The sequence below is a fragment of the Anastrepha ludens genome, chromosome 4 (assembly GCF_028408465.1).
Source record: "Anastrepha ludens isolate Willacy chromosome 4, idAnaLude1.1, whole genome shotgun sequence".
In the NCBI taxonomy this organism is placed as follows: domain Eukaryota; kingdom Metazoa; phylum Arthropoda; class Insecta; order Diptera; family Tephritidae; genus Anastrepha; species Anastrepha ludens.
In genome coordinates, this window is record NC_071500.1 from 96,006,131 (window position 1) to 96,021,678 (window position 15,548).

Here is a 15,548-nt window from a genome sequence, read left to right on the forward strand (position 1 = left end):
CTTTTGCTCAGGGTTGGTCTACGAATGATTGCCATGTTAGATAGCAGGTCACCACTGTGAGACGTTCATTTCGAATATATGTCTAGCAGCAGTTGGTTCCATACTGATCGCTTTATCTAGCCTTTTTTCGACAGTTGTATGTTCGAGCAGAGCGAGTGCTCTGCGACTTCTCTGCATACTTACTTGGAGTACTCTCATTATTTCTTAACAAAAAGGTGTCTCCTTGAACCTGGCTGGTGATCGGTGTGGTCGCGATTCGCATCTACGCAAAGTATGCTTTACAGTATTTTATTTTGTATCCTGGTTTCCCACATCTGATACACGCATCCCTTCTATCAAAGCTAGTGCAGTTTGCTTGTGTGTGACCTATCCCAAGGCAGCGATAACATCTCTTAATTTGTTCATACACTCGCATCTTGGCTTGAATCTATCCGCTTGTTATATTGCCGATCTCGATGAGCTTCGTGGCATCCTCTGCAGACAGCGTGAGGAAAGCATGTACTTCTCCCCTGTGATCCTCGTCTGTATCTGCTCCTCTTGGTCGGTTAGCAGCTTGCACCTCCGCCTTGGTCGTCAAAGAGTCGAGTATCTGCTGTTGGTCGGGAGGTAGTGTTTCAACAGGGACTCGAGAGCGCCCATTCCTCTTCAGTTACCTCCTATAAACGTCTGTAGTTCAACGTTAGATTCAGCAGCTCCGGCATTTTGGATACTCCAACTTTGAGTTCGTTGCTGATATTGTTTTGACGGCTGAATGCATGCTGCGTCGAACTTAACTCCCGCTTACATTGAGAGATTGCATCTTTCTCCATCTTCCTCATATTTTTAATCAGCTCCAGCTAAGGAGACATTTCAATTGCCTCGATTGGCCATTGGATACTGTGTTCGTTGACGTTTGTGGGACTATCAGCTTTGGCATTTTTGAGCACAGTACGGGCAGGTCCACTGCCAGCTGAATTTAGAGTGGATGCCTTCTTGACCGGCGGGGATCTTAGCAGTAGGCTACTTCTTCTAAAGGCAGCTCCTGGACCCACGTTGTCATTTCGAGCATCTCTGCTTCCTTCTTCAATTTTTTCCTCGGGTGTTTGTTTTTAGTGTTTGTTACTCATATTCAATTCTTTAGCGACCCGACTTCAGGCCGCTACCCTCACACGAAAATGCAGTTTCCCTAAATGTCCCCATGGTTATCCATGCAAGCAGGGGGGTCATGCGAGGGTTGACTCTATGCTCCATTGGCAATAGGGTTCAGAACCAGGACAGGAACTAGTCAGGATTTCTCAACTGAGCCTGCACCAATAACTTAATGATGATGTGTAAGGAACGTAGCCGAAGGCTTGCCAGAGTTTTAACGGGGCGCAGACGATTACAGCATTAGCCTATCAGGCATTTCGGTGAGGTGTCAACCTCCTGTACTGAGGTGAGAGAATACTACTTTCACCAATCCATAGACTATTTAATCTGAAATATTTCCAGTATACCGTAATCAGTATCTTACTGGCATCGATCCTGATTAGCTTTACAGCCCTGCCGCTGGAGGTTCCCGTGGTATGTGAGGCCTTTCGAGCCGAGCCCCCTTCGTCTACTGCCGGATTTTAGTCACCTTTTATGACAGCCATACCCTACCGTGGATGTATTTTTTTCCCCCCGACCCCACATTTAACCCTAATCCCATGTCGATGGACCGTTCGTGTCCGGCCAATTCGTTGAGAAATCATGAATTTTTTACCATTATCCGAAAGCATCGTTTTTATTTTTTAAATCACCCTACTTTGCAAAGGAAATATCTTTATTAACCCATTACTGCATAAAGTTTGTCCTTATACTTATAATGAATTTCTGTGAAAATTTCGGGTTATGAAGATCACATAAATCGAGTGGTGAAAGAAAAGTTACATATTTGTCTGTAGTTTGTTGTAAACAAGCCGTCCGATTTATCGAACGTTATGCATACCGGCACCTCAAGCTATCTCATGAGAAATAAAAAAAACCGAATGCTTCTAGCAAAATTTATTTAAAATATTACTGAAAATGAAGAAATACAAGTAAATTAATTATATATAAAATATATTTAGGTATTGGGCTCTACATGATACTCCATGAAACACTTAGTATTGAGGCCTACTTCAGAATTTTGGCATTTGTATTTTGATTTCCCACCACACTTATTTGCACAACGGCGTTCGGAATTTATTGGAACAATCCAATGGTTGAGGCAATCAAACCGTGTAGTGGACAATGGTGTAGCTGGTTTTCGGCCTTGATGTGGGGGTGTTCCGTGAGTCACAAGCAGAGTTCGAGCCACATGCCTCCTAAATGCAAAGAAGGACTCAGTGTCCTTATTACAGCCAACAAGTAACCATCCATTTACAATTGAAACATCAACGAAATAGGCAAAAATTGGCCACCACCATTTCCTTATCCGCATCCTTGTACGCAAATTTGCAATCGCCTGATCGTATTTTTCTACTCCACCCATATGCTTATTATAGTTAAAAATTAAAGACGGTTGGGGGAGTGCAATTTTTGCTTTATTCACGTGTGACCACCGCGTGGCAGTTGTCATTGTCATGTTTTCGAAATTGGTTGCGACCGTAACTACATTGCTATCTTTCCAGCGACAGGTTGATTCAAACCTGTTACACCTTATATTTTCGGAAAGAAGTTTTGGAACATCGTTGTCTCTGAAAAAATAAAGTCGTTTATTTGGTAACTTAGCGTATCCTGAAAGCACAATATCATTCCTCCCAAAATGACATAAATTTCATCTTCAGTAACCATCAGCTGTTTATTCTTCTGCCCAGCGTAAATATTACTTTGGTCCACAATTTGTTTGATCAATTCCTGATTGAAAAACAATTTAAAAAAGTCTGTAGGAGTCTTACAGTTAAAAGCTTCTTCTGATGGTATTCGTTGGCTGAATTCTGTGCAAGAAAAATTTGGAATTTTCATTGTTAATATTTCTATCATCGCTCTCCAAAAGGCTCAAAATTTCATCTACAGTCAATCTGGAAAACGCAAAAAACCAAACCACTTAGAGCCTGCTATGCATAAGGTTCGATATATCGGACGCCACAACTAAATACTACAGTAAATGTTTGATAATGAAGCAAACTTCAGAATTTTTTATGTTTTGCTTGCTAACACACTTATGCACTAATAAACACTTGTCACTAAAATTGTTTGCTAAAAATATACCAAAACAATATAAAAAAATATTTTACCCTTTACGCGAAAAAGTCTGCTTGCAATCCGCCATACCGAAAAATTTAAAATAACGGGAACTCTTTGCGATAGGTCGACAAATGAAGGGTTGCCATTGTTGAAGAAATAGTTTTCTCTCGATTACAACCTTTAAGCCACCTTCACATCACACTTCCTTGATACAAATTTAATTTAACTCATGTCCGATATATCGAACGTTATGCTGTAATGGGTTAACTTTAATTAAAATATTTCTCTTCTAGTCTGCAAGAATTATTGCTCATTGACTGGAATACATACAAAAATAATAACAATTACTTTTACAATTTCAATATCAGCAGGAACCAAAAACTTCCTTTATAATATAATATTAAATTTGTGTTACTTTCATGTGACTAAATTTACTTAACACGAATTATAAAAATAACATTCACCCTGTTGTTACATTTAGTCAAGTTACATACCTAAAACTCAGATTTTTGCTTTCTAGATGTCGCACCTATCGCATACTCTCTTATTTTAATATTCTCTGTTTAAGCAATTCAGTCTCTTGCTTCTAACTTTTGGTGAAAAATGGTGAAAAGTTTTCATGCCAAAATTATCCAAGGATGTTAGATTTACTAGATTTGCTCTTTAGCTATGGTGTAAACGAAAATTGTGAGTGAAACTTCGGCTGCCCCGTTACAAGGGAGATTCGGCAGCCGAATTCGGCACGATCATTTCACACTCATTCACACACTCGTCCAATCACTCGTTGTTCAAATGGCAATGGAGTGACATTGTATTAATTTTTGTTTGTATACATATAACCAGCATCATCTCAGTTTTTTGTAAACTTACTCCAAGCGACGCTAGCTCATCAGCTGATTCTGTCAAATTCGGTCAATGCGCTCAATTCGCTCAATCACGGTTTGTTTAATGGTGCGCACCAAGGCGAATTAATCAGCTCTCCTAATGATACTACCTTGTATAGATATGCCTTGGTGCGCTCACTGACCAATTTTTCGTTTACATGGGGCTCTCATTAGTTTCATCATAACAGCTGACAGGGGCCTGTGTTTACGTCGGTGGGTGCTAGCACCAATAAGAGCAAACCACCAAACATCTTTTCATCATGCGAGTACCACTCAAAATTCCATGCGTTCTCCCATCAACACTTCTTCATACCATTAACGTTCCCTGTTTTTTTTTTACCCAACCGGCCGCATCAATATGCCCATTGGCCAAAAATTGAGTGATTGTGACTGTAACTTATTACCCACTCATTGCTTGAACAAAAACGCTCTATTACAAACCAACTCCGGCAAATTGCCTGTGAAATTTTCCACTCATACATACATAAATATGTATACATAGGCTCACTCATTGCGTGCATGCATGTTCACGTGTACGGTGATATGCTTCTTGGCCAATCCTTGTTAGCCATTCATCATTCTCGCTTACAAACGTAAACAACATATACCGGACATTCCAGAACTATAAAAATGTACGGTCGTCACCCAAGCCAAATAGATTTAGCACCGCTACCAATGACACCTTTTTGTAGATGTTTTTTTACACAAAGTAGAGTGATCTGCACCTTCCAAGGATTATTACCTACTTTAATAAGATGTCGTTGTGGCGAACGTACAGAGAAAAGGGAAAAGAGACGAAGTAGAATCAATAAGGAGTTTGAAAATATATTTTGTGAACCCAGTGGTGTAGAATGGGGTTGGGCACGGGATGAAATTAGTGGCTTAAGAGTTTCTGGCAATGATGTTATCTTTCCTTACCAATATAATTCGGGCACGGTAATCGTGCGCAGTGAACGTGAACTGGAAGTTGGTATGGTGCATTTTTGGGAAATGCGCATCCTAACGCCACTGGAGGGTTCCGATGTGGTGAGTATTAGTGTTGTGAAAACATTTGATAAAACTATAGTACTTACAATAAAAACAAAGCAAAAAAAAGCTTTAAATAAAAAATTCAAACATTGTGGAAAATTAACAAAAATTCAACAAATAAGCACTACAAATTTGTGTAATTTACCAAACAAATTCGCACTCTTATTTTGTTATTAATTAATTTACGCCTCACTCAATCGATTGCAATGCCAACCGGCACCCTAAAAATAGCCCAATTCTCTTAGAGCTATAATCATTTGTACAGCTGTTTGTGTTAAGTAGAAGTGTTGAATGTGCGAAGTGCCTTGTATGGAGAAATGGCGCGTACCACGTTTCAAGTACTGTTTGTTTTACTTTTCCTAGCTGCAATACATTTTTATAACCCTATTTGTACGTTCTTCACAAGTGCATACCATTTTTCTTAAATAATTTATTGCATTTACTTTCTTCTCACTTTATGTCATGCATCCAATCAATCCTTAGGCTTTTATAATTTACTTACTTTTTCTGTTTTACTTTCAGATATTCGGTATTGGCACCGACAAAATTAACCCCCATCAATTCCCGCTTGGTCTTAATGCTGAATCGTGGGGCCTATCATTCTATGGCAGAAAACAACATAATGGCCGCCGAGCAGCCTATAGCCCGATGTTCTCTCAGGGTTGTGTTGTGGGCATTTGTTTGGATAGGTCTCGCGGCACTTTGGAGTTTTACCTAAACCGTCGTTCACTTGGTGTGGCTTATAGGAATATTCCATGTGATCCACAAGTGAAACTCTACGCAATGGTAAGCTCCACGTCCACTAGATCAGCTATTCGTCTAATGAACTCTACGTCACAAAAGGATTGCCTGCAATTGCGCACTGTCCAAGCGCTTTCAAATCGGCCGAAAGATCTGAAGCTGCTACATAAGATACCCGGTTATAAAATTTTATTAAGAATTTATTGGTTCTTCCTAATGCCACCACCATACACGCCTATCGAATTGCAACTAATCTCTAATACGTGGCGGACTAATTTAAGGAATATGATTAATGAATTGTACGATTGGACGGACTAATTTCAATCATCGATTGTGAAAATTTATAGAAATTTGGCTAACGTTCAATTAGATCACATTTTAGTTAAGCTAATTTTTACGAAATATAACAAAATTTCATATTAAATTATATTTTCAAATATACTAGAAAAAGCAAACATTTAAATCAGTATAAAAAAGTTTCACCTTTAAATGAATGTTAAAAATTTATTTTCAACTTTACACAGGCAAATGATAAGAAATCGAAAGAAATTGTTTTCACTATGATTTTCGTTTATTCTTCAATTCACCTTATTTCAAACTGTGCTATAAAGTGGATTGTCTACATTCTTTTTATTTGCAGCGAATTAAATAAAAACAGCAGCTATTAATTTTTATGCACTTTATTTTGTATACTGCAATATTTGAGAACAGCTCTGAAGTAGCAGGAATTTTAATAACCAATTCAAGATGGTGAAAATTAAAAAATAAAAAAATAAAGAAAACTACGTAAATAAAAGCACAAACGCTAAATGAGTTTTTATATACAGCTGCAGTCAAATTATGCAATACATAGTTGCCTACCCAGAGGAAACTTACAACCAGCGCACAGTGATTCGGGTATATGGGCTAATCGGACAAAAATCACTACTCCTGTATTAATAAATAAATAAATAATTGGCGCGTACACTTCTGTTAGGTGTTTAGCCGAGCTCCTCCTCCAATTTGTGGTGTGCGTCTTGATGTTGTTCCACAACTGGAGGGACCTACAGTTTCAAGCCGACTCCGAACGGCAGATATTTTTATGAGGAGCTTTTTCATGGCAGAAATACACTCGGAGGTTTGCCATTGCCTGCCGAGGGGCGACCGCTATTAGAAAAATGTTTTTATTAATTTTGCTTTCACCGAGATTCGAACCAACGACCTCTCTGTGAATTCCGAATGGTAATCACGCACCAACCCATTCGGCTACGGCGGCCACTCCTGTATTACTTTACCGATTTTAATTTAATAAAAGCAGTTGTGTAGCTCATGTATAGAGTTGCAACTGTAGCATGAAAAAAAAGTTCTGGGCTAAGTTAGGAGGCAGAAAGTATAAATGAAAAATTTTAGAATATTAAACATTGAACTTTTCATAATATTAATTTATTTAAAACAATAATTTTTGCTATACATTTCAAAAAATCAAAACTATGTTTCCTCTTTAATTAGCTAGGAATATTTTTAACGCATTCACCAACCTTATATAATAAACTTTAAATAATAAAAAAAAATATTTTTCAGTAGTACAAAAAAATATACTTAACACGGGAAAGGAAGAAAAAGAAAATTATTTAGTTAGTCACTATCTGAAATATTTTCTAAATCAAATTGATTTACATTTTCCTCTAAAATATAGGTTTTAATATCCGAAAAATTAAAAGAATGCGAAGTGGTAGTCTTTCTCAGAGAAGATATAAAGGGGTCTGATGTTACTAGTAAATATGTCATATTTCTTTATTAGTGTTTATTCTAGAATTTTTTCGTGTATGATAAAGACGACTATTTCGTAACTCCTTATGCCTAGCTTCAAGTGCGTCTTCTGCCAGTTGCCCTATTGGTAAATCAAAATATTTAATGATCTCTTCGCCATGAACTAATAATTTATGGACACTGGAAGGCATATAAAACCAGTCATATAATTCAATGTAAAGCTCTCTGGTATTATTTAAAAGTTCTCGAAAATTGTCGATGTTAATTTGCTTTCCAGAAGACACAACACGTAATATTTGAGAAAATTTAAAAATCAAATTCTCATCAATGCCCGAGCTTATTTTGGGATTTTGAAAAAACCTTCTTGCCGTATTCCCATCATTAGTGGACCCCTAACCTGGCTTAGGTTTATCCACAACTAAGCCAAATTTTCTTTTAAAGTCGTCTTGAGTTTTTTTCTTTTGAATATCAAATAACGCTTTTTTTCTGTGCCGTTTACTTGCCAGCTTCTAATAGGAAGCCTATAAGCAATGAATGAAGAGATGACATCCCAAAATTAAAATTTTCGATTTTAACTGGTTGTTTAAGAACTTCTTTTGTATTCATTTGTTTTGGTGTAGCTCCACAAATGAAGCAAGTTTGAGTAGAATTAGTCTCTGATAAGGTATTAATGCAACTTCCATCAAGCATTGTAAAGTGAAATTTAAAATTTTTTTCCTTTGTTTTTTGGACAATGAAATCCATGTATCCACCAAATCTTTATTTTTTATATTTGACAAAGTACCTAAAAAATAAAAATTCGGAATAAAGTACAACTTTGCGCAAAAAAACCCCTATACCTTTAAAAACCGAACAGTTTAAAATATCAAATAACAACAAATTTGGAAAGGCACCTTTTGGGACCTTTTACCAAAAATAGATTTTTCTAAAAATAATGACTACTTTACAAAAAAAATTAAGAAAAATACCAAACATGTATTAAAATATTTACATACTTTGCTGAATATTTGCCATAATAAACGAGTCAAACTATAAAATATCGAAACGTTCAGAACGAACTACCATACAATAATAAATGTTGATCAAATCTAAAAGAAACAAAATAGGATTTATTTAGGTAGACTTTATCATAATTTTACTGATAAGGAAACAAAAAATAAACTTAAGGAGATTTTATTTGAGCAATACAATGAAGATTTTATTTCCATTTTAGTTTTTCTAAAATATTGCTTTTAATTTTTTGATTTTTGTCCATTGTTTAAATCACTGTGCAGCGTGCAGAAGAATTCGCTGGTGATAACTGCAGGAGCAAAATTCTTTTTTTTTTTGCTTAATCCATTTCTTTATTGCTATTTTGTTTTCCAAACATTAAGCAATATTTTTACTTAAAACTATTAAATTTGTTTAAGAGCAAAAACATTTATGGAATACACCCAGTGGCGTGCAATCATTTATTAATTTTATGATAAGTAACAATTTAAAAATAAATAAATAAATAATTGCCGCCTTCACTTCTGCTATGTGTATGGCCGAGCGCCTCCTCCCATTTTGTGGCGTGCGTCTTTCTTGTTGTTCCATAAATGCAGAGACCTACAAACTTAAGCCGATCCCAAACGGCAGATATTTTTATGAGGAGCTTTCGCATGGCAGAAATGCGCTCGGAGGTTTGCCATTGGCTGTCGAAGGGCGACCGAAGAAAGAAAGAAAAGAAAATATTTTCTTATTATTTTGCTGTTTCATGTTGATTCGACCCTACGTTCTGCAAATTCCGCAGCCACCCATTTGGCTACAGTGGCCGCTATTTAATTTAGACTAATTTTTTATGATATGAGGCATTTTTTAGACTTTCTCTTAACTCTGGTACTCTTTACTCCCATAACCTGGATTTGCGATTATTTCTGTGATAATAAAAAATTCTGATTTTTTTGTTCAAATGCTTCGTGAATGCTGTTTATGAATCTACGGATTTGTTCCATGGTACTGTGTTTTTTCTGAAACCGAATTGGTGATTTAGGATTATATTTTATTCTTCAATTATAGGCCTCATTCTTTTGAGGGAAAAGAAATTTCAATACTTTAGTAGAAAGGCAATAGGCAAGAGACTGTTGGGTGGATATGATTCGACTTGTTCAGCGCTTTTTCTTGGTTTGAGAATCACTTTTACTTGAGCTACTTCCCACTGAAGTCCTTTTACAATCATTTTTCCTTGAGCTCCTTTTCATTGAAGTGCAAATGAGCCTTCGCGAACAAACTGCCTTCCTTTTCATTGGCAAACGAACGACCAAACACAAGCTGGTGTGATGAAAAGATTTTTAATGGTTTGGTTAATATCAGACCGTTAAGCGGCTCTCAGCGAATTCGACATAATCAGCCGATAGGTTGGCGCAGCAGGGTCGTTTATTTAATGAAAAGATGTGTTAGAGATCTACGAAAAAAGACAACAACAGAATGTAACTTCGTACAATAACTTCGTGAAATTATCGCGCAGAATTCGAGAAACGAACACCCCGTGATGTGACAGCCGTAATTCCTATCACAATTTTGCTTTTCACCATAATTATTGGCCAAACCGGGTAAGTATTAGGTTGGGGAATAAGTTCGCAGCATTTTTACCGAAGACTTTTATTTAAATAAAAAACAATAATTATATCAACAAGTTAATCAATTATGCATTCGCCATTGCTGTTTACAACCTCTCCCCACCTCTCGACCGATTTGTTGATGCCGTACCGCCAAAAATCGTCTGGTCTGGTGCCAAAGAACTTTTTGAGCCAGTTTTTGAGGACCTCTTTGTTATCATCGAAGGTAACGTCCTTTATATGGTTTGGCAGGGGGAATGCGATAGATGCTGGAGGACCTTCCATTCGAGCTCTTGGAGTGCGGCTTTGACGACTTGTCGTTGTCGTGAAGGAGTCCGCTTTTTCAACAATGGTATGCGTTTGCTTAGACCTTATAAAACTATGCAAAATACTAAATCTGTTTTGCTACCTGCTTACTTATACTCGAATAGTTGGTACTTCAGCGAATTCAGTACTATCGTATTTTTGCAATTTTAAAACGTTGGACATCATAGTTAAGCGTAGCTAATGCCCAGGTTCTATAGACATATGTATGTAAATATGTAGTTACAACTAACTAATTCTTTTATCTGGAAAGCGAAACAAAGGGAAACTCGAAGGCTAAATTTAGCAGGGTTGAGCATTTTCACAATACCACTAAATTACAATACCAGTTACGAGTTCGACACATTATGCTCTACCTTGAAACGTAGCTACTAAACCAGAGAAATGATCAGATGTAGTTACTTATGATGCTCACAGTGAGCCTTTTCATTTGCAGGGTTTTGCATATCCATATACAAACACACACGCATAGGTCTGCAAACAGATGCTTGCATGCAGTGCCAGTGTGTTGTAGAAAAGGCAGGCTATGTATGGGCACACGTCGTATGGATGTATGTATACCTGTATACGTAATGTGGAGTATACACGCTGCAACCGTTGTATCAACATGGGCGTTTTGGATAAATAGTTGTACAACTGATTTCCATGTTGGCCCAACGGTTGCATGATAATGAAAATGTGTTAATTTTTGGTAGGCGGATTAGTGATTGGAAAAGGAGTTGGAACGTGTATACCTTAAATTAAAAAAATTTAATTGAAAAAAATATTAAATAAAAGTATTATATTCTTTTAGTAAAATAACAAATAATAAATAAAATAACCATTTTTCTTTTCAGTTATTTGCACAGAAAATAAATTTATAAAAAAAGTTAAACACAAATTTTTTTATTTAAAAAAAATGTTTAATAAGAAAAATTTAAAAAAATTAAAATAAAAATATTTCTTTAATAAAATAAGAAATAATGCATAAAATAAACATTTTTCTTTATACAGAAAATAAATTTATATATTTATAAATTTATAAAAACAAATAAAAATAAAAATGTACCTTCAATAAAATAACAAATAATAAAAAAAAATTTTTGTTTATAGTTATTTACACAGAAAATAAGTTTATAAAAAATTTTTTTATTAAACAAAATTTAAAAAATTAAGAAAAACTAAAAAAAATTTAAAAATTTGGCTTCAATAGAATTATAAATAATAAATAAAATAAACTTTTTTCTTTTTAATTATTTACACAGAAAATTAATTTATACGAAAATTAAACACATTTTTTTAATTTCCAAAATTGTTTTTTTAATAAGAATAATTAAAATAAAAAAAAAAAAATTTTCTATGAAAAAAAATATATTACAAAAAAACAATTTTAAAAAATAATACTAAAGAGCAAAATTTACTTTTCAAAAAAATTACAGAACTTAAGCAATTAAATTACACAGAAAATAATTTAATAAAATTTTAAAAATGTTTTTTATTATTGAAATTTTTTTTTCAATTTTAAATAAAAAAATTCGAAAAAAATTAAAAAAAAATGAAGATAATTAAAATTAATAATTTTTTTAATTAATTAAATTTAATATTTTTTTTTCAATAAAATAACAAATAATAAATAAAATAAACATTTTTAGTTATTTACACAGAAAATACCTTAATAAAAATTTTAAAAATGTTTTTTTATCATTAAAATGTTATTTTTTAGTTTCTAAATAAAATAAATTTAAAAAAATTAAAAATAATAATAATTAGTTACTTTTTTTTAATTTTTAATTTTTTTTATTAGGTAAAATTTTTTTATTAATTAAATTTGAATTTTTTTTCAATAAAATAACAAATAATAAATATAATAAAATTGCATCAATTATTATTATTGAACAAAATTGATTCCTTCATTTTGCGAAATGTTCAACACCATGAATATGAGAATATGTATTAAAGTTTGACAAAAATTATAATTCATGAAAGGTTATTTTATTACTATTAATTATGTATTATTTGTTATTATTATTTTTTTTCTTTTCTTTTCTTATTTTATTTTATTTTTTTTTCTTGTTTTGTTTTATTATAATTTTTTTTTTTTAATTTTTTTTATATATTTCTAAAACGGGATATGTAAACAAATTTGATTGTACCATCTGCGTGCACGCGTTCCACCTCATTGTACTACCGCTAATCCGCCTACCAAAAATTGAAAAATTTAAATTTTCATCCAACCAGTGAACCAACATGGAAATCAGTTGTACAACTATTTATCCAATACGCCCATGTTGATGCAATGGTTGCAGCGTGTATACTCCACATTACATATTCAGGTATACCTACATACATCCACACGACGTGTGCCCACACATAACCTGCCTTTTCTACAACACACTAGCACTGCATGCAAGCATCTGTTTGCAGACCTATGCGTGTGTGTGTGTATATGGATATGCAAAATCCTGCAAATGAAAAGGTTTACTGTGAGTATCATAAGTAACTACATTTGATCATTTCTTTAGTTTAGTACCTACATTTCAAGGCAGAACATAATTTGACAAACTCGTAAATGGTATTGCAAATTAGTGGTATTGTGAAAATGCTCAACCCTGCTAAATTTAGCTTTTGAGGTTCGCTTTCCAGATAAAAAAAAGATTAGGTAGTCGCAGGTAGCGTATTTAATTTATAGCACTAAGATATGAGAAAACATATTTTGAGCATTGAAAACGTCGATCGCTCACAAATAAGAAAAGCGATGCAGGTAGTCCATTCGAACTGAACGGCTTGTGGCGAAAAATTGTCAAGGGCAAATGTTTTTCTTTGGGTTTGTTTTAGCTGAATTTGGTTAATGAGGATGCATATATATGCACATACATAAGTGTAATTTAGCAACTCACTATTTTACAAATAGCCATGCCAAGATATAAATACCTATATACACATATATTATATTAATACCAGTTGCTTCACGCTAAGGCTTGGCGAAAAGAAGAGGCCTGTAATAACTAAGCGTTGGTCTTACTATGAATTTGCTAAGCCTGAATACAATTTGTTTGTGTATAAGGGGTACCGGTGGTCTAGAATTTTCAAATAATCGATTTTTTTCGTTTATTGATTTTTCGAAAAAAATAGGCTTTTAAGAGTATACTGTCAAATTTTTGCAAGGATATTCACAGTATTTTCGATTCTACAGCCGTTTTAGCAGGTAGAGTCAGATTCGTCACTCGGCCACTCTCAAAACTTTCAACTCAATTATCTCAAAACTACTTTTTCGACCTGGTGTTGTCAAAAAACAAAAAAATCTATTCAACCGAATCGTCTGAAATTTTAATATGTTGTTCATAACATCAATGGCTTTCGCCCGTACTAGAATCATATTATTAATTCATTTACTTCGTATATTTTTTTAATAAGAAACTGAAAAATGTCCGACTTTTAGAGTGCCGAATTCAAACAAAAACAGATAAAACAGATAAAACATCTAATTAATATCGATTTTTTTATTATCGGTTACTGGGCTGCTCAAACAAAATGACTGGTGATGCCAAGAAAATTGTCCAAAAAGTAGAGTCTCGTGAAATGCTTTTGAAATGGGTCTTTCATCACAACTTGGGGTCAGTACACGAGCAAAAAGTCTAAAAAATGGTTTGGAGACAACACCATCAACGTCATGGAATGGCTCTCACAGTCTCCAGATCTTCACCCAATTGAGAGTTTATGGACTGCAGTTAAAAAGGGAGTTCACAGTTGCAATCCAACTAGTAATGTGGCCCTTTGGATGGTTGTAAAGGAAAGTTGGGAGAGAATTCCGATTACTAGATGCCAGGATTTAGTGGATTCTATGTCAAGGCGCTGTGCGGCCGTAATTCCCAATAAAGGATACTCAACAAAGTATTACGACACTAGTTAAATAGCATAGTTATATAGGGTGGGCCATGGAAAATTTGCTTTTGAATCAGCTATAAAAAAAAACTAATCAATATTTTTTTTTTATTTTGAAGATTGAACATTGTCTTTTATGAATAAAAAATAATATCGTTCAAATGACTCCATGACTGGCTTTACAGTAGACCATTCGATCAACCCAATTTTTAAATACATTTTCGATTGTTTGGGCTCCAATTTCATGAATGGCAACTTCGATTTCGTGTTTTAAAGCATCAATCGCCTCTGGATGGTTCGCATAGCATTTTTCCTTAACGGCTCCCCACAAAAAACAGTCCAACGGGCTTAAATCACAGCTCCGAGGCGGCCAATTGTTATCGGAATTTCGGCTGATTATTCGGTTTTCAAAAACGGTAGCCAAAAGTTAGAGTGTAACTTTGCCAGTGTGACAAGTTGCACCGTCCTGTTGAAACCAAATGTCTTCAATTTTTGGAAACAACTCGTTGAGCATGTCACGGTAACGCTCGCCATTTACTGTAACCGCGGAAGAAAAAGAAGACTCCCCACTTTGGAAATAGGTTTTCAATATTTCCCAATTTTATTCAAGCGTATAGCGTCCCATTTCGTAAATGTCAAACCTTTAAGTAAATTATGAACACATTTGACATGTCATTTGTGTTACCATTCTCAAAAAAATAGGTGGTTCAAAAAGCAAACGCTATATGGCCCACCCGTAGATTAAAAGTACTTTTGCTTTACATTTTTAAGTACATTTTTTGTTTTCGTTATGGTGATTGAAATATCGCTATATTTTTGTTACCGCCTTATTTTCACTGAAATAATTTATTAAGTGAATATATTTTGAAATATGGGGTATCTTCTTATTAAAAATATGTTAATAGATTAATTAATTAAGTATAATTATTTTATGTTCACCAAATTGAGTTCTTTTCAAACTTTTTAAAGTTTGAATTTCGTAACACCGTATGGTGCTATTGTTTTCACCGCAACTGTACCTACAGTCACCTTGTTGTTGTTGTTGAAGTGGTTGAATATTTCGTAATTAGTTAGCAGCACTGTTTTACTACCACTGTCTCGTGTGATGATGTCGTTTTTTGTTTTTTTTTTCCAAGTCAGATCCATTTAGTGAGGTCCAAGTATAACTGCAAATCATTTATCTCGATGTCTGAGATCTAATTAATTTGCTTAC

The 15,548-nt window shown here is 34.4% G+C and overlaps 1 protein-coding gene across 1 annotated transcript; it reads left to right on the top strand.

Annotated features, from left to right (window-relative positions):
• Positions 1-4,594: 4,594 nt before the first annotated feature.
• On the top strand, positions 4,595-6,490 carry LOC128862103 (SPRY domain-containing SOCS box protein 3-like). Its single transcript, XM_054100535.1, has 2 exons — positions 4,595-5,078; positions 5,604-6,490. The coding sequence occupies exons 1-2, from the start codon at positions 4,683-4,685 to the stop codon at positions 6,138-6,140; spliced, it is 933 nt and encodes a 310-aa protein (XP_053956510.1). The 5' UTR covers positions 4,595-4,682; the 3' UTR covers positions 6,141-6,490.
• The last annotated feature ends 9,058 nt before the right edge of the window (positions 6,491-15,548 follow it).